General features: G+C 39.5%; 4 protein-coding genes across 18 annotated transcripts; 2 read left to right on the top strand and 2 right to left on the bottom strand.

Moving 5' to 3' along the window:
- Positions 1-3,034: 3,034 nt before the first annotated feature.
- On the bottom strand, positions 3,035-4,700 carry LOC135429705 (trichohyalin-like). 3 transcript variants are annotated; one of them, XM_064684137.1, is made up of 4 exons: positions 4,489-4,688; positions 3,828-4,419; positions 3,615-3,764; positions 3,035-3,564 (listed from the first exon to the last, which is right to left on the bottom strand). In XM_064684137.1, the coding sequence occupies exons 1-4, from the start codon at positions 4,586-4,588 to the stop codon at positions 3,210-3,212; spliced, it is 1,197 nt and encodes a 398-aa protein (XP_064540207.1). In that variant the 5' UTR covers positions 4,589-4,688; the 3' UTR covers positions 3,035-3,209. The 3 variants fall into 3 exon arrangements, with proteins under 3 accessions (XP_064540207.1, XP_064540208.1, XP_064540209.1); XM_064684138.1 differs by having other exon boundaries at positions 3,411-3,551; XM_064684139.1 differs by lacking the exon at positions 3,035-3,564 and having other exon boundaries at positions 3,615-3,759; positions 4,489-4,700.
- Positions 4,701-4,890: 190 nt separating this feature from the next.
- LOC135429704 (dynein regulatory complex protein 9-like) lies at positions 4,891-6,399 on the bottom strand. 2 transcript variants are annotated; one of them, XM_064684136.1, is made up of 4 exons: positions 6,240-6,399; positions 5,578-6,175; positions 5,370-5,519; positions 4,891-5,299 (listed from the first exon to the last, which is right to left on the bottom strand). In XM_064684136.1, exons 1-4 carry the CDS (start codon positions 6,304-6,306, stop codon positions 4,981-4,983), a joined length of 1,134 nt encoding a protein of 377 aa, XP_064540206.1. In that variant the 5' UTR covers positions 6,307-6,399; the 3' UTR covers positions 4,891-4,980. The 2 variants fall into 2 exon arrangements, with proteins under 2 accessions (XP_064540206.1, XP_064540205.1); XM_064684135.1 differs by having other exon boundaries at positions 5,578-6,185; positions 6,240-6,378.
- A 1,728-nt stretch (positions 6,400-8,127) lies between these two features.
- LOC135429703 (band 7 protein AGAP004871-like) lies at positions 8,128-9,660 on the top strand. 2 transcript variants are annotated; one of them, XM_064684133.1, is made up of 6 exons: positions 8,128-8,317; positions 8,378-8,528; positions 8,587-8,949; positions 9,003-9,168; positions 9,251-9,527; positions 9,580-9,660. In XM_064684133.1, exons 1-5 carry the CDS (start codon positions 8,233-8,235, stop codon positions 9,479-9,481), a joined length of 996 nt encoding a protein of 331 aa, XP_064540203.1. In that variant the 5' UTR covers positions 8,128-8,232; the 3' UTR covers positions 9,482-9,527; positions 9,580-9,660. The 2 variants fall into 2 exon arrangements, with proteins under 2 accessions (XP_064540203.1, XP_064540202.1); XM_064684132.1 differs by having other exon boundaries at positions 9,251-9,628.
- Positions 9,661-9,745: 85 nt separating this feature from the next.
- On the top strand, positions 9,746-12,051 carry LOC135429702 (band 7 protein AGAP004871-like). Of its 11 annotated transcripts, none has more exons than XM_064684127.1 (9): positions 9,746-9,919; positions 9,991-10,141; positions 10,200-10,562; positions 10,617-10,782; positions 10,848-11,232; positions 11,302-11,367; positions 11,435-11,512; positions 11,583-11,654; positions 11,721-12,051. In XM_064684127.1, exons 1-9 carry the CDS (start codon positions 9,769-9,771, stop codon positions 11,768-11,770), a joined length of 1,482 nt encoding a protein of 493 aa, XP_064540197.1. In that variant the 5' UTR covers positions 9,746-9,768; the 3' UTR covers positions 11,771-12,051. The 11 variants fall into 11 exon arrangements, with proteins under 11 accessions (XP_064540197.1, XP_064540196.1, XP_064540193.1 ...); XM_064684126.1 differs by having other exon boundaries at positions 11,432-11,512; XM_064684123.1 differs by having other exon boundaries at positions 11,287-11,367.
- Positions 12,052-17,898: the final 5,847 nt, after the last annotated feature.

Here is a 17,898-nt window from a genome sequence, read left to right as displayed (position 1 = left end):
CTGCCCAAATGTAGCAGCACTCGCTGCCCCGTAGCCTCAGGGCCACGGCCCTAATGAAAACGGAAAACACGCGCGCACACCACATGAACTTGGGCAATGCATGTGGTTAGTCCTTTGCCAGAGTCCAGAGCGGGTTGTGTGTCTGGTTTGGAGCACATGTATTTTGAATGCAATGAGACAGAGCTAGGGTAAGAACGAGGGAGCGCGAAGAATGAATGAACTGGAGACATGAATGGGAAGCATCAGCCTCTAGTCTCTAGCCCCTAAAAAAATGAGCTAAAATGGGCTCGTTAGTGGTTGTTGCATGTCCAAGCTGCCCTTTATGTCTGTATGTCTGTGGGTGAGTGGGTGTGTGTGCATATGAATGCCATAAATTGTGCCACAGACTCTACTTTCGCAACCAAAAACCCCACGCTTGCAATCATAAAATCATGTGAGTATTTCATGCATGACTGCATTACAAAACTAGCAGGCCCAAACCCAAACAGTTGGCCAAAAGTACGCCTCTGTACCATTAAATGCCATTGTTTTTCGCTGTAAAAACATTTCCCATTTGCAAAATCTTAAATTACAGCTGGCGTTGTGCGTAGCAAAAGCTTTCGTAATCAGCGCATTTGACTACGTTAAAATTCTGTTTTTAGTTTTCAAGTTGTTTTAGTAATCCTTTAAGTGAGTTAGTTATTGATTAAATAAAATTTGTAGTTAACGAGCAAAAGGTAAAATCAGCAAAAGATAACATTTTCTAAGTGTGAACTGGTTGAGAATAACAAGCTTCAAGCGATGAGACTAGTACACCATGCATGCCAGAGTCCATTTTCCTAGGACAACAACTTTCTTAGTGAAAGAACTTTCCGCTTTATCAACTAATGCAATAATGCAAGTTTCTCTAAAGGAATTTCAAGCTCTGGAACAAATTAAATATATCTGATTAGTTTCTTCAGATTAGATGAGTTGACACAGGGGATAAGCATCCTAGTCGTAAAACTTTATTTATAATCTTAGATTATCTTAGATATTCATGTGCTCAACCTTTGCTGGCTCATTCTGTGCTTAACACCGTGGGAACTGGTCATCCTGAATACGCCTGATTTTTTTTCGTAATTTGTAGCAAAGGTTTTGAATAATTGAAGCACATAAATACTTTTCTTTAGATAAGTACTTGACTTAACAGCCAAGTCTTACTATAGGATATTTCATTTAAAATATGATGTGCTCGCATAGCGTCAATTCAGCAGAAAGGATAATCAAAGCTTTAAAAGTTCCCTCTACTGTTGGTATCTGGTGCAATCCCCGTAGAAGTGAGTTCTTTATCCGATTCGCCCCTAAGCGAGGTACTGTTAATGCCAACACATTTGCGCATATTTCTGCAGCTTGGCAAATTTACGCATCCTTCTGATGGCAAAGCGGCTGAGCGGGGGCTGTGGCTAAGACATGTTCTAGCATCCACGCCCAGTTGCGCCATTTTCTTTAGCGCCACGGCACTTTGCGAGCTCGTTCAAATCCATTTGAAGCGAGGGATTTTCATCTTTCAGGTTGCGCTTGATGTGGTTCTAGCTTCACGGCGCACCGAGCCGAAGCGTTGCCAAACCGTTTCCGACTGCAGCGTGTTTACGTGGCAGGACTTATCGGAGTTGTCTGGATTTATGTGGAGAGCACAATGTGCTGATTACAATGGCCGTGTCCAGGCCCTGTCCAAGCCCTGTCCAGGCCGTGTCCAGGCTCGGCCTTTGCTCGACTTAGCAGATTAAGAGCGTCGCTTATTCAACCTTAATTTATGGCGACACATAGAAAACGAGATACACGGAATGCGGAATACGGAATGCGGAATGGAAGACTCAAAGGAGCACAGCTGCATTTAAATTGAGAACGTCGTGAACTTAAAATTTGGCAACTGATGGAGTCATTTAATTTAATAGAAACTTTCACAGACCGCAAGCACCGCAAACCTATTGACTTGACTTCTCTCTCCTTTGTCTGTTGAATTTTCATAGATATATTGCCGAGGCCGGTGTCAATACACAGCTGTGAGAATTTGCAGGGCGCGACTTTTCCACACTGCACAAAAAAGAAAAGGGAAATTTAATGAAATTTCAAATTGCCATTCGCTTTCTATCTCAAGCTGTCAAGCTTCTGTCTGCGTGTCTGTCTCGTGTGTGTGTGTGCTTGCGTGTCCTGGCCTGTCTGCTCAATGTCCTTTGTGCTCCAGTGACAGCTGCTCATTTCACGCTTAGTAATTTCAATGAATTTTTGCTAGCGCTATTCGAGCCACATCTCCATCCTATTTGTACGGCGCTGCATTAATTAAATTTTCGTATTTAATTTTGTTTATATACATAAATGCATAGTTTATGCAGATGCGCCCTTAAACAAAAATGTCGGATAGTGTGCATAATAAACCCCGCCCCCTTCCCCTCTCCAAGCACAGCTATCGCAAGAATTTTATTATATTTTTATATTAATCATAATTGGATAATAATATTAGGCTCGCCGGCTCGTGTGTGGCTTACTTTTATATAAAAACACCTAAATAATGAGCACGTTAACTATGCAGCTATTTTAAGAACCTCCTGGTTCTGTCATTAGCTAAACTATACTCGACTCTACACTTAGAAAAAGAAAACAGCCCAGAATCACCCCTTAAATTTAAAGAACAGCTTTTGAAATTAGACCAAAGACGTTTCGCTCTCTTTTATTGAAAAGCAATTCGTAATTTTTCAATACTAATAACATTTAATATATTATAGAACATTTTATATATATATTATAGAATTATACTTTCTAAAGAGCAGAACATTTTTTCTTAAGTTAGAATTATTTTTCTGAAAATGTATTTTTAAGAGTCATAATTTCTCAATATGAGAAAACATTTTTAAATTCAAGAAAAATCTGAAAATTGAGAAATTCTAAATCTAAAGAAACATACAATATTATTTTAAGGCTCATATTTGCTTAACATGAGAACATTTCCTTGAAACCATTTCAATCATTTTTTCTGAAGTTTTGGAATTTAATTGGTTGAAAATTGCAAGCGTCATAAGTAGTTAATATATTTATTTATATGTGTCTTTCTTTTGACTCACAATGAGCTTAGGACTATTATTTAAATCTAGTTGAAATAACTTTCCTAAGCTTATTGTTCGTCCAATCTCAACGCATATATTTAATTGATAATTTTAGCATATAACTTCCATTTTCCTTTACAACTAAGTCTAGGTCTTTTTATTTTTTGACCTGAATAATTGACTATATCGAGCCGCCTTTTGACGCTCCCTTTTAAGCAGCCCTTTGCGCCATGTGCGCCAATAGGTTTGTATTTTGCGTGCTGCTCGATTCATCTTGTACAACAAGATTGCTTGCTGCCTTTTGCGTTCTTCATCTTGTTCGCGTTTCACGACAATATTATTGTAAATGTCCTCCTCTTCTTTATAGATCAGCATAAATGCATCCATCGACTTTTGTGCCTCTACCAATTCATTCCCCAGATCCAAATGCTCAATCATTTTTTCGCCAATTACGCGATCGTATTTTTTTATAGCGCTTTCTAGCTGAAACTGCAGCTTGTTTCTGTTGATAGGGGTTGTAGACTTTTACTGATATCGTTATTTTCCACTTACTTTTCCTCACGTGCCAATTTCTCCTCCAGCAGATTTCTTTTGGTTTGATTCTCATATTCCACACGCAGTTGTTCCAGCTCTATCTCCAGCAGTTTTTGTTTTTCCAAGCTGTTCTTCTGATTCTCGTGGATTTGGCGCTGGCAAGCTTCACTGTGGAGATTTTAGCGCTTATACTAAGTGGGACATGTCACACACATGCACACACACACGTACCTTTCGTTTTGCATGCGCAGCACATTTTTCATTTTCCTCTCTTCCAGCTTCAGTTCGCACCTTTGCAGGTAGGCGCTTTTCGCAGCCACTTTCCAGCGCAGCTTAACTTTTTGGCTTTCGAAATAAGCCCTTAGGTGCTTTATGGTATCCTTGATGTGCTCATTTTCTTGGTATATCTTGTGCAAAACGTGCTCGTTGCTGATCTCCTTCTCTGCGCTGCGTTGCAAATGATGCTTGGATATGCTTAGTAGCTGCTCAAAGGCGATCAGCAACTTGCGATCCTCGGGTGTCATGCGAAAGTCTGGAAACAGTGAATATATATCCGGATTGCGTTGAAAGTAGTCGATCAGCTTGATCATGCCATGATCCATCAACGGAGGTCGCTGCTCCTTCACAATGATGTCACGCCGGCGTATATAGTCTTCCACCAGGCGTATGGCTGGCTGGTATTCGGTGCCATGCAAGACGTTGGCCACACTGCTCGGCCTCCTCAGCAGCTTTGGCAATAGGAGCGCACTCTTCACACACTCTACCGAGTCCTGCAGCACACGTATGACACAACGTATTTGCATAGAGCGCATGGTAGAGAAATCTATCGGTCAGTTTAGATTTGAGTTGGAATTCATTTTCTAGGCTTGTCTAGAGAGATAGTGTTACCCACCAGCACTGCCATCTCTTGCTACGCTTGGATGTTTCTCACGCAAATTGCTTGGCAGCACATGGTCCAGTTTCCCCGACGATGATATCCTTGACAAATCCATTGTGTGCAAAAATATAATAACTATTTGTGCTGTAAAAAGTGTGTGTGTGTGTCTGTGTAATAAAACAGATATGTATTAAAGCAAAGACTGTGCTTGCTAGGAGCATTTTTTATTTGGAGAGAAAAACTTAGGAACTATGACGTTAACTGCAAACTTCTCAGCTCAGACAGATTTATTCGAAGAAATGTTAAAATTCATTTGATGCGAATTCCTATAAGTATTTTGTGCTTAATCTAAGCTTTTTTTTAAGCCTATAGTACCCATAGAGGGAGCTTTAGGAAATCGGTAGAAAATGTACTGTCTTGCTTTGATTAATTTATTTTTTATTTTGCTGATCATATAATTTTTGATAGATTTTGCTGCCAAAGTTGCCATCGAAGAAATACTAGCCATTATTTACGTTTGCCACGTCTGTTTTTCTTTTGCAGATGCTTGCGCCATGCGCGCCAATATCTTTGAATTTTGCAAGCGGCTCGATGCATCATGTAATGTAGAATGGCCTGTTGCCTTTTGCGTTCTTCTGCCTTTTCGCGCTTAACCACAATCTCATTGTAAATGGCCTGCTCTTTGCGATAGGTTACCATATATTCATCGAGTTTTTTCTTGGCCTCATTTAGTAGATCCGTCAGATCCAGATTCTCGACCAATTTCTCACCGATCACCGTATCATATTTCCGTATAATGCCCTGCAGCTGTATTTGCAATTTATTTCTGTGTTGAATTTTTGTTTGTTAATATATATAATTATATATTTAAAATATAATTGTACATTGTTACTTACTTTTCATCACGGCCCTCCTTTTCCAGTTTTTTGTTGTCTCTGTCTAATTTTTCACTTTCGAATCTGATCTTTTCCAGATCTTCAGCCAGTTCAATTTGTTTGTCCTGGCTGTTCCTGACATTAGCTAGCGCAGAACGTCGATACCGCTCTCTAGAGAAAATGTAGATTAATATTCTAGAAGTATTATATTTTTGCCAGTGTGACTTACGTTTCACGTTCGATTTTCTCTTCGTGCTGTTCTTTTTTCACTCTCAGCTCTTCCGCGATTTTGGCCAGATATGACTTCTTGGCGGCCGCCTTCCAGCGTAGCTCGATTCTGTGTGCGGCGATTTGATCCTCAATTTGTTTTATGTTCTCCTTGAGTTTCTCGTTTTCCGCGTATACACCCTGCAGATAACGTTCCTGCTGTATCTGCGCCTTCGCGTCGCGTTCCAAATGAGCCTTGGCCATGTCGATCAGCTTCTGGAAGACGACCACCAGCTTACGCTCATTATCGGACATCGAGTTCATTAATTGGGGAAATAAGGTGTAAATCGACTGGTTACGTTGGAAGTAGTCAATGATCTTGACCATGCCATGATCCATCAGTGGCGGTCGGTGTTCCTTCAATATAATATCACGCCTGCGCAAAAAGTCATTTATCAGTGGTATGGCCCCCTCAAATTGTGTGCCAGTCACAACCTTTGCCAGCATTTGACGATCCTCTATAAGTTTTGGCAATATCAATGAGATCTTAACGCGCTCGTAGGCTTCATTCATGGCTCGCAGCACATTTTCTATGATCGTCGTGCGCAGCGAGGAGAAATCTAGGTTGATCTGTTTTAGCTATTGATCTATTACATATGTTATTTAATTTTATTTTGTACCCACCCATCTGAGCCATTCGTATGGCCTCGCGCTTTGCCGCATGTTCGGCGTCCTTGTTGGTTTTCGACATTTTGAAAAACAAAACTCATAACACTTAAAAGGATCCTTTTGTTTGTGTCTGTCTGTAGTTTGTAATGTGTATGTTAATACTAAACGAATAAACGTATCAAATCCTAAACATTGCATTGCTTACTCGGTTGTTAAAAACCGGCCAAAAAAAAAATTCCCTCGGTATGTCTCGAATTCGCAGCAGACCGCATTACCTGCCGCCGCCTCCACCCAACAGCCACACCAATCATTGAGTTTGAATGAGAAAAACACAAATTGAATTTGGATAAAACTGAGCACGAATTTGAGGGATCGCAGCCCTATATATGTATATGAAGATCAACGAAATATGTCTAAAGTTGTATCTTCAGCATTATTCATCTAAGCCGAACGACGCCGAACTATTGATATTCTCTTCAATAATTTGTGTGAAATGCCTTTAAGTAAGTCACCCGATAGATATCAAAGCACTTATTTTAGTCGTTAATTTGTTTTATCTTTCTTTCGATTTTATCAAATTACACTAATTATTCGCCGTAATGAGTAACTAAATAATTATAATAACTTTTCTGTTGCCCTTGTTGCAGTCCCCTTTGTCCTTTTGTCGCTTTTTCATGCATTCGTAGGGGGTCTTAAGCCGTGCAACCCGCTTGCCCCTAGCTAAGTCGATGCTGTAATATATGTGGGTGTGCGTTTCCATGTAGCCATATTCCATTACAAATGCTGACAATGACGGATTAGTTTAGTCTGATGACATTCATTTAGTCAGTTCATGGAATTAGTTCATATGCTGTGGTCGGGCGTTCCCTGTGGACTAATAACTTTGTGCCCCCATCACAGAATGTTGCCCATGCGAGTCCAAAACATAATAGAGTCATTTTCTATGTGACTCGACGAGACAATTGGCTGTCTGCCTGCTGCCTGGTGCTGACCATATGTTGCTGCATTTGCACTCAGCTGAGGAAGGGCAAATCACATAAATTACTTTATGATGGGATCGCATGAATCTGGCAGCGGGTGAGTAAAAAAAGAAAAAAGAAGAAACTTTTGGAATCGCACATGTGGTCACGGAGTGAAAAAGTTAGAAGCTGCCATTGCCGCGCAATGCATTATGAGGAAGCAACAAAAGTCATTCCGAAGTTATTACACCCCCATGCAGAACCAACTCCGCCCCCTCCCGCCGTGCAGGCCCTTGTCTTTTGTCTTTTGCCAGTTGCCATTTGCTTGTCGCTTCAAAACATAAAACGCAAAAAAAAAGAGGCGAGAAAACAAAAGTTTTCAGTTTTTCGACTGCCAACTTTTGGCAACTTTCAGTGACAAACTTATTTTTTTCTGACCTCCACATTCTCCTGGACAATTTTGACCATTACGTATATATCTTTATAATGTTCTTGTGACCAATGCGCGTGGGCTAGAAATGGGTTAGATGAACAGCTGCATTCCTCTTCAATCTGCAGGCTTACATATACAAAGCATTCTACAGGGCAACCTTTAGTCGTGTCCACTGCAGTCGGGCATTCTTCTTTGTTTTCCTAAAGTTTGGCATTCTGTGAAATTGTCCAAAATGCAATTGCATATAAATCTAAAAGTTTTCAGTTACTTTTCTCCAAATGTTATGCAAACTTGTAGGCGTAGGCTGCGTTTCAAGCACGAAACGGCAAACTACTTTAATCTTGCAAAATAAGCTCAACGAGATTAAAAATAATAAAAGAGTTTGCCCTAACTGACTGGTCTTCAATGCACGGCCCAAACAAGCGGCAGGTCGCCGGCTCAAATCCAATACGTTGTCCGGTAATCTTGTAGCATAGCACAAAAAGTTGTATTTGTAGTATCATTTTTCTAATCAATAACTCCAAGATTTGTTAAGCATACACGAATTTTGTTCAATCTGTTATAGGCAGCTGCAAAATTTTCCGTTATAGCACACTCTAATCCACGCTACCAGGAAATGACAGATAAAGAGAGGTTAGCCAATGATGACGATGGCTTGGAAGTACCTAAACGCAAAGAAGGAAAGAGATATATTCAAACAAGTAATTGTTCCATAACCTCGAACCCATAATAAGGATCATTTGTCTTCGATTCCCTTGTAGGTGAGGACCACAAAAACACGACGTCTGAAATTATAGCAATAGCTGTTTCATGGATCCTTGTATTGGTCACCTTTCCAGTCTCCATATTCTTCTGTTTCGTTACGATCGCAGAGTTTCATCGAGCGATATTCTTCCGTTTAGGCCGTGTTAGGTAATACCTGATGGACAGATTGCATTTATTCTTTTGCAAGACCCTTTTCTTTTATTAGACAAGGCGCACGTGGGCCGGGTCTGATCTGGTTTTTGCCTTGCATTGACTCCTACTCTCTAGTGGATCTGCGCACGAGAGTGGAGGTGATTCCAACCCAGGAGATGATCACTAAGGACTCAGTGACGATCAGCGTCGATGCAGTCCTGTTCTATTATATCACAGGCTCATTGCATGCAACAATACAAATCTCGAATTTGCACGAATCAACTCTTTTTATAGCTCAGACAATGCTGCGTAACGCTGTGGGTTCTAAAACACTTCATGACCTGCTGACCTCCAGGGAAGCTCTGTCTGAGGAGATTGGTCTAGCTGTAGACCGCGCAACCGAGAAGTGGGGTGTGAGGATCGAAAGAGTCGCAATGTAAGTTTCCCTATTTCTTGGCTTAAAATGGATTTCTTTATATATTTTTTCAGTAAGGACATAAACCTACCAGAAAGTCTTCAGCGAACTATGGCTAGCGAGGCGGAGGCACTGAGGGAAGCTCGTGCCAAAATCATATCTGCGGAGGGAGAGCTCTTGGCCTCGAAAGCTTTGAAGGATGCATCTGATGTGATGGCTCAGAATAAAGTTACCTTACAGGCACGTACTACCAAAAAATCTATAAAAAATTACCCACTTTCAGATTTACTACCACTTTCATGTCGCTCCAAACTTTCTATAGTTGCGACATTTGCAGATCCTTACATCGATTGCTCAAGAGCGCTTAGTTACGATAATATATCCTTTCCCTATGGAGGTATTGTCACCGTTTGAGGTCCGTAAAAAGGGTGGTACGGCTGGTTTCGCGCCCTTTTTAGAACTGTTTGGGTCCGAAACGGCAAAGAGTTCTGAAGCTGAATACAGAACGACCTCTAATGCAATTGGAAATGATATTAATGAACAACCCGAGTAAACCGGATCTTGAAGACCAAAGTTAGGAATTGGACGCATATGCTATAGTAAGTCTTAAACGGGGACGGGAAGATGATTACCAATTTATTGATATTTTAGTTAAATGTATCTGGATACAATTCGAGAAAAAGATTTACAATTTAAAATATTGGTTTTGTGTGCTAAAACTTTAAAATATTTTGTACAAGTTCTGCTTTTTTTGAATCAAGAACTCTAAGAATTTCTAAGCATTTAATAGTCTAGCAAATATGTGCCTTCAAATCCACATAAACTACAAAATTTGTCGTTATGGATGTTCAACCAAATCCACGTGACCAGACAAATGCAGAGAGGAAAAGCGCTGATAAAGTTAAATATGGCAACGAAGAGCGACCATCCAATAATAATGAATCCAAGGAATTAAGCAGCCGCAGAGAAGGAAGGAAATATATTAAAACAAGTAATTGTAACATAGCTTTGAGTCTTTTGGATCTTATAATAAGGGTCACTTTGTCTCCGATTCAATTGTAGGTGAGAGCCACAAAAACACGACGTCTGAAATTGTAGCAATAGCTGTTTCATGGATCCTTGTATTGGTCACCTTTCCACTCTCCATATTATTCTGTTTCGTTACGATCGCAGAGTTTCATCGAGCGATATTCTTTCGTCTAGGCCGTGTTAGGTAATACCTGATGGACAGATTGCATTTATTCTTTTGCAAGACCCATTTCCTTTATTAGACAAGCCGCACGTGGGCCGGGTCTGATCTGGTTTTTACCTTGCATTGACTCCTACTCTCTGGTGGATCTGCGCACGAGAGTGGAGGTGATTCCAACCCAGGAGATGATCACTAAGGACTCAGTGACGATCAGCGTCGATGCAGTCCTGTTCTATTATATCACAGGCTCATTGCATGCGACAATTCAAATCTCGAATGTCCACGAATCAACTATTTTTATAGCTCAGACAACGCTGCGTAACGCTGTGGGTTCCAAAACGCTTCATGACCTGCTGACTTCCAGGGAAGCTCTGTCTGAGGAGATTGGTCTAGCTGTAGACCGCGCAACCGAGAAGTGGGGTGTGAGGATCGAAAGAGTCGCAATGTAAGATTCGCTATTTGTTGGCTTAAAGTGGATTTCTTTATATATTTTTTTCAGTAAGGACATAAACCTTCCAGAAAGTCTTCAGCGGTCGATGGCTAGCGAGGCGGAGGCAATGAGGGAAGCTCGTGCTAAGATCATATCTGCGGAGGGAGAGCTGCTGGCTTCGCAGGCATTGAAGGAAGCATCAGACGTGATGGCTCAAAATAAAATTACCCTACAGGTAAATACGATGAGAATAGTGCATTAGTAATAAACGTATAAATGAAATATATTATGTTTTGTCAGTTGCGGCACTTGCAGATCTTAACATCGATTTCTCATGAGCGCCACCTTAAAATTTACTTCCCCATGCCAATAGAAATGTTGTCAACTTTTACAGAAACTGGCGGGGGTCAGCGTAAGATTCCTGGAAACCCAGATGACGATAATGAATTAAAATCCATTTTCACGGCCATGTTTGAGCCACTCATGAAAAATCCCGGCGAGCCATTGACTTCCGACGGTGAATCTTATATGGGCCTGGATAAAGTAAATGAAACCATTTACAAAGACTTTATGAGTATTCACACTGATCTCCCAGATGCCTCAGAAGAGAAACCAAATCAGACTCAAAAGCAACAAAATCTATCTGAATCGCAAACTATTTTAACAGATTCCAATTCAAATTACCGTATGTTCTGAATATTAGTTACTGTCCTGCCTATTGATTCCTACCTTTTAGAAGATCTGAATTCGACAGATGGTAAGGATTCTTCTGCAACAGGAGCAGAACCTTCCGAATCCAAACCCGAACCAAGTACAGATAGTATGTTTTGATTTTGTTGCAGACCGACTTATGAATTCTTACTTAAATTCCTCTCTGTTTTTAGAAGATGTTGCCATTACAGCAACGGGCCAAGATCAGTCTGAAGCGCAACCAGAGTCGCCCGCTTCTGTACCAGGTAATAAAAGTATGATGTGCATTCGTAATTTTTACTGCCTCGACTTTATGAGCCCTAACTTATTCTATGTTTTTCAAAGATGCTTCAAATACAACCCCACAACCGCCTGAACCTGAGCCGCAACCACAGCATACCAGTCCCAGTCGAGATAGTGAGTTCTGAATTCACAGATAAGATCTTAACTTTGTTTAATTATTTAATTTAAAATTTTTTACAGATGTTCCCGGTACAGAGGCAACTCAAACACACCGGCGCGCCTGTAAGTGATTATCAAGAGCTGCTGAGTTTATTTAAATTAAAATTTTTATTTACTTACTAGCAGCTGCAAGCAAGAAGTAAAGTCTAATGTCACGAGTTGTATTTCCACATTTCCCGTAGTGAAAGCAAATTTTCAATGTGTCTTAAACGCAAGTAACATTTTTATGTAGCAGCTCAAACCTTATAATAACATGAGATAATTTTCTTCTAATGTCTGTAACATGTTCAATTTGTTACGTATATTGTGCTTTATTTGTTTTATTTTTGTTTTATTAAATTATTATATCTGAGTTTTGTTTTTATTTGTTGGATCTATTTTCTTATGTATTATTTATCCCCAGTTGCACATACTAAATCTTTCCTTTAAACATTACAAAGTTCTACTCTATATGCATCGCAAATATACACTAAAGCTGCCCTCTTTCTTTCTCTAGATAATAAGGGATAAAGGCCGGGCACGAACAAGGCCATAGAAAGGTCAGCAACATTAACCAAATGTGTAACATTAATTAAACTGACGCTTAAAAGCCACGACAAATGTGTTTTTAACAATATTAACTGAACTAAGCAAAAAAATGTTTAAGTTTTATTTGTATAATTCACAATTGGTGGTTGCATCAAAATGTTGCCGCATACGAGTCGCGAGTGGGCACTCGGCTGTGTTAATGTACTTCAAATGTGTGTGTGTATGCGTCGTAAATTAGCAAAGAAAGTTTAATCTTAACGTGCCAGTCGGTGCAAAGAAAACGCCGAGGAATACACCCAACGAAAATGGCAAGACAGAATGAAAAACAAAAACGCATAATGACGAAATGTGTTAATAGGTTAGTAATAATATTTTTAATAATTGAAATGTTCAATATATTTTTATTCTTATTGTCATGATTCCATTCTCTTTAATAACCCAAAATAGGACATACCTTTTATATTGTTTCTCTGAACGCCTTTAAATTCGCTCTGCATATCGATATACATAAGTCTGATAAATCCGCTTCCAATGGCGTAAAATAGGTGAAATCTGACTTTTTGATTTTATCAAAAAAAGTAGCAATTCAAATTAAATTTATTTGTTTAGTATCATATCAATCTTAAAAAATATTCTATAAGCTAGATAACGTTTAGTTACGTTTTGTCGGGTGGCTGAATGGCACAGTTTGCTGCTTTGTATTCGCGCACACATTAGCGTTTTCTTGTGTGTGTGCGCGCGGGTGTGCGTAAGTTTGGTGCGTGCTTTTCACATCGTGCGTGTTCGAGGACAGGTGCAGCACAACACCCGCACTCACGCACACACACACTCAGCCGCGCACACACACATGTGTTTTGCTGCATGCACGTGTTTGTGCAGCTGTTTTGAGCTTGCTGTCCCGCATCCCCCACCCACCCTTCCATGCGGAACAGGCGCTGCCAGTGTCAGCCAGCGATGCATATTCAAATTTGATTTATGCAAATGGCAAATGCAGCAAGTGGCGAGTGCCGAGTGCCGAGTGGTGCTCTCTACCAATGTTTGCACATTTGATGCCGCACCGAACCCTTGACTCCCCATAAGTGGCCAACTAGTAGCAAATAAGCCATCTTTCATGTGCTATGCAGCTGTGGACCTTTGGGGAATTCTTTAATTCACATTTAAATCCAGAGAACGAGCAAGCTGTTTCCTCTGCTGGTGAGAGTGTGGGTGGTATATATGTGCACTTGACGTTTGGTCATTTCAGTTGTCATTTGGTTTTCTCCATTTTGATACCCTGTATCCATAGGAAATGGGCCAGAAGGGTATATTTGTTTTGAGGAAACCCATGAAGACTTCTCTAACCCCATAAGACATAGTAGTTGTAGATCGTGCTTGTTTCAAAATATTAATAGCTCTCGGTAATCGATAAAATATCGATGGCAACCCTTTGTATAGAAAAGCAGGACGTCAGATTTAAGAATTTTATTTTGATTTGATTGTTTCGATTCTATCCTGTTACGTATTTTTTTTTTAGGAGCAGCTGCTCTCGTACTTTCAAAGGAAGACTTCTCTAGCCCTATAAGATATGGCTGTTTTAGTTGCTTGTTTCAAAATATCATTAACTATCGGTAATCGATCAAATTTCGATAACAACACTGTACATTATTTCCTATTTTTTCTGTTTCGATTTTTTCCTTTATTCGTTTGCTTTGTTCATCAGCTAAGCTCTGTTTTTAGAGCATCTGGTAGTCGTGCACACTCGAATGGAGCACTCTTACTTGTTTTTTCTTTTGCTTTTTGGAATCATTGGTCACCGGCTGACACACGGCCACAGTGGCCGTAAATGTTCTGCCATCTGTTAACCTAGACGCTCAGCTCAGCTGTCACTCTGTTGGGTTCATTTTGCTTTAAGGTCTTTTGGTTATCGTTGGGGTTTTGATTTTTTTTTTCGCCCACTTCGTTTGGCATTTGACCTCAGCACGATTTTATTTTCGAGCTTTATTTTTTGTATTGATTCCGGAACTGGCATTTTTTCATCTTTGTGTTAACCTTACTGCATTCGATTTCATGTTTGTCATTGTCAATCGCATTTATTGACATCCGTTTTATTGCCCCCCAACAATTTGAATGGCAACAGCGCATATTTCTCCCCTTTGTGCCGCCTTGTTTGTTGCCTGATTTATTCAAGGTCGCTTTTCGTCTCTTGGCACTGAAAACTAGTTTCACAAAATGGATTTATACCAAATTTGTCTGCTTTTTTTCTGCTGTGTTTTCAAGCCCCCCTTTTGGCAATTACATTGAAAGTCATTTTTGTTGAACGTTTGCCCTGGCAAATCTGGAACGATAAGCGCCTCTGGTTAAAAATTCTCTGACATTTGTTTATTGCATTTTGAGAACTTTAAATGGACACATTGTTAATAAATCTTATGTATTTATCTTCCACCTCAGGCTAAACTTTATAAGTTATAAATAAATGCTTTGCAGAAATGTTTTATATACTGGCCATTGTCAATTTATTATTTTAATAATAAAAATTTGCAATCTTAAGCGGGTATAAACGACTGTTTATAGTCTGTTAGGCTTGCCTTGCTTTAAAAGCAATTAATTAATTTGCGTTCACACCTATGGAAAAACAAATATACTCTTTTTTATGTCGCAGAGTATTGCAACAAGAAAAGTTGCAAAAATATCAAACTTAGGCAATATCTTGATCTTCAAATTTAAATTTGAATTAAAATAAATAAGCATGACCATGAATATAAAAAATTAGAATATGAAAATTGTTATCTACATTTTTTTTTTTTGTTTAATATTGAACCATTGAAATTTCGATTTATAGTTTATTTACAAAGCAATCAGCAATTAGCTTTAACAAACCCTCTAGTGTCTACAGTGTGTCTCACTGATGTGCGACACTCAGCTCCTGGATACACTGTCTGGTAATTGAAGCTGCTGCACAGCTGACACAATACCTGATGTGCATTCCATGCCAAATGGATATCATTGAGCACTCTCCGACACAAAGCAAGCATTGCTGCAGCTCGTCTATGCCAACAATGGATATGCTGGCAAGCAGGAGGAGTAGCCCAACCAGTTTGAAAGCTGAGACCATGTAGGCTGTTCGGCTCAAGCATTGATGGGAGGTCGGGCAAGGGGTGCAGCTCAAAGCAGACGAATGCAAATTGTGTGCTGTCGAATTGTGGCAGCGCATGTTATTAACAAGACAGTTATGCAGGCGCACACAAAGGTGGTCGGCATTCAGCCAATCTCGGGCTTAGTTCTATGCGGCATAAATTAGCTGCCGCATTGTGTCAGAAGCAGATCCCAACGACTCTGAAAACATGTGTCGTCGCTTGTCAGACACACAGCCAGACAGACAATCGTACACAGACCTCGACTGAAATAACTTACAAACACTCAAACTTTATTCGTGACAAAGTGCCAGTCGGACGAATGGACTTGGGTGGGATAGGGGGCTTGGCTCAAAAGGGACTAACAGACAACTGGGCGTATACGCAACGCAATCTGTTTACCAGGCGTAAGGCAAATGCAAATTGTCCTTCTGCTAGTGTGCGCGCGCGCGCGTATGTATGTGTGTGTGTGTTTTCCTGGAAGTTTTGTAGCCGCAACGTAACTCGACTTCTGTTGCTGCTGCTACGCCATAAGAGTTACTAAAAAATTAGTTTGCCAACAAAATCTTCTCAAGCCTGTTACTTTTGTCGTTTCTTAATGAATGTGGGAGCCACCCACAAGACACCCACACACGCACCACACACACGCGCACACAAACACGCACTAACAATGAGACTTACGAATGTTGTGTCATCTTAAAATGATGTTGGCTTCCTGTGACTCTTGTTAAAAGTTTATATTAAGCCTCATTTTTTGTAGCTGCACTTTAGAGTTGAGCGCGTGACACGAAATATTATGTAAATATAACTTAAATCAGTTAAAAGTTAAAGAAAATCGTATGGATTTAATATTATGTAAATATAACTTATGTAAATATAACTTAAATCAGTTAAAAGTTAAAGAAAATCGTATAGATTTAAAAATTATATTATATCCCACTTTTTTAACAGTTTCAATTCACATTTAAAAATATAATTTGGTATCATTTCTATCCCATAAATATCAATATCTAGTATGAATCTCAAATATAGTATTTCATAAATGTACTTGGTAACACTTTTTTATTTAACATATTATATTTAAAGAATAAATAGTTTCTATAAATAAATATTATTTATTTTAATGAATGTCGTGAATGTGAATGTCTCAAACATATATTTCGTGTTCGTTTCCGTGTTCGTATTCGTGTTCGTGCTGTGTCTGTTACGCGCCCATCTCTAGTGCAGACTGTCAACGGGCTCTGCTGCCCGCTTGAAATTGTCATTGACAGCCGCATAAAGTTTTGAAATCTCACGGCCCGGAGTTGAACTACAATTTCATTAACTAAGTGGCCGTAGCAATTAAGTTTGTGCATTTTGGAATAATATAAATTAATTAGAATATGCTAATGAGTTGCTTTTCGCAATATCAACGTGCGTAGAGGCATAGAGAGAGCCCCCGCCCCTCGGACCATCAGCATCTTTGTTGCTAAGACCGACCTCCATTGGGCGCTTGAGTTAATTTACTTGAATAAATTAGCGAGCGATGCAGGCGAATCCTCTGAAACATTTAAAGTTCTCAGTGCTCGAATACTCGACTGTCGACTGTCGACTGTCGTCTGTCGCCTTAGCAGCTCTCCATGTAGTTCTCCCACTTGAATCGTATGGTTCTACAAGCAATCAGCATTCTGGTTGAGAGAATCTCTAGACAACCAAATGGACTTCAAGTATTTTTGCGCCTCTGTTGGGCAAACTTTTGCACAATGTACTCAATTAGAATATTTATCACTTGTACACCTAAGTTAATTTCTATTGTGCATGGTCTGGATTAGAAGTGAATGCCGTCGTATTTATATAATGAGTGTTCCTTGGCTTGAAGGACATGCATCCTTGAATATTAAGAGATAGATATATTAGATGCGCAATAAAATAAATAAGCTGAATTTGTTGGCCTCTCATGTGGGCGTAAGTAGACACGAAGTATTGTCAAGATGAAGGACGCCAAGGACATGTCAGAAGGAATAAATAAGAGCAAGAGATAAACGTCATGGATAACATTCATAAAATCTTTATATGAAGCAATGCGAATAGAATGTGAACTAGCAGGATATTTTTTATATAGACTAAGCGAAAGTCGTGCACGTAGATATATCTATATTAATGGAATGAAGAATAAAGACATGAAGTGTGTACAGGCTTTTAAAATATACCGAAAAACTGATTTATATCTCTTGTAATATAATCTGTATACAAAAAAGAGAGAGAGATCAGGCTACAGTCCAAACCGTGAGAATTATGAAACTGAAAATTTGACTAAATCTCTATCTTGAGGAAAATGAACACTTAGACGAGGTTTAATATGCAAATTCAAGCTCAAATACGAAAAACATCAACCAAAATATGTGTACTTTGCAAACGTATGGGCGTCGGACGAATAAATTTTAGGTCGTAATTTCAAATCCTGCAGAAATATACATATTTCATTATTTAATTTAACATTATTAACAAACAGAAAAGCGTGGTGCGAATTTGAGCTGCTTCGTAACGGCCTGATGCCTTGGTAAAATAATTTGTTAGGTCCT

This window comes from Drosophila montana, unplaced genomic scaffold (assembly GCF_035044405.1).
Source record: "Drosophila montana isolate Dmon_TW-CO22-7 unplaced genomic scaffold, ASM3504440v1 contig_2669_1, whole genome shotgun sequence".
Classification (NCBI taxonomy): Eukaryota; Metazoa; Arthropoda; class Insecta; order Diptera; family Drosophilidae; genus Drosophila; species Drosophila montana.
This window is presented reverse-complemented; position numbering and strand designations above follow the sequence as displayed.

What these genes read in the sequence shown, in the direction of transcription:
- LOC135429705 (XM_064684137.1), bottom strand. Translation starts at nt 4,588, where the DNA reads ATGGATTTGTCAAGGATATCATCGTCGGGGAAACTGGACCATGTGCTG. An exon ending in CTGCGCATGCAAAACGAAAG is followed by an intron (nt 3,765 to 3,827) that starts GTACGTGTGTGT and finishes AAATCTCCACAG; the next exon opens with TGAAGCTTGCCAGCGCCAAA. An exon ending in AAATTGGCACGTGAGGAAAA is followed by an intron (nt 3,565 to 3,614) that starts GTAAGTGGAAAA and finishes CCCTATCAACAG; the next exon opens with AAACAAGCTGCAGTTTCAGC.
- LOC135429704 (XM_064684136.1), bottom strand. Translation starts at nt 6,306, where the DNA reads ATGTCGAAAACCAACAAGGACGCCGAACATGCGGCAAAGCGCGAGGCC. An exon ending in CATACGAATGGCTCAGATGG is followed by an intron (nt 6,176 to 6,239) that starts GTGGGTACAAAA and finishes AGATCAACCTAG; the next exon opens with ATTTCTCCTCGCTGCGCACG. An exon ending in AAGGAGGGCCGTGATGAAAA is followed by an intron (nt 5,300 to 5,369) that starts GTAAGTAACAAT and finishes AATTCAACACAG; the next exon opens with AAATAAATTGCAAATACAGC.
- LOC135429703 (XM_064684133.1), top strand. Translation starts at nt 8,233, where the DNA reads ATGACAGATAAAGAGAGGTTAGCCAATGATGACGATGGCTTGGAAGTA. An exon ending in AGGATCGAAAGAGTCGCAAT is followed by an intron (nt 8,950 to 9,002) that starts GTAAGTTTCCCT and finishes ATATTTTTTCAG; the next exon opens with TAAGGACATAAACCTACCAG. An exon ending in AGAATAAAGTTACCTTACAG is followed by an intron (nt 9,169 to 9,250) that starts GCACGTACTACC and finishes AACTTTCTATAG; the next exon opens with TTGCGACATTTGCAGATCCT.
- LOC135429702 (XM_064684120.1), top strand. Translation starts at nt 9,769, where the DNA reads ATGGATGTTCAACCAAATCCACGTGACCAGACAAATGCAGAGAGGAAA. An exon ending in AAGGAAATATATTAAAACAA is followed by an intron (nt 9,920 to 9,990) that starts GTAATTGTAACA and finishes ATTCAATTGTAG; the next exon opens with GTGAGAGCCACAAAAACACG. An exon ending in AGATTCCAATTCAAATTACC is followed by an intron (nt 11,233 to 11,283) that starts GTATGTTCTGAA and finishes CCTACCTTTTAG; the next exon opens with AAGATCTGAATTCGACAGAT.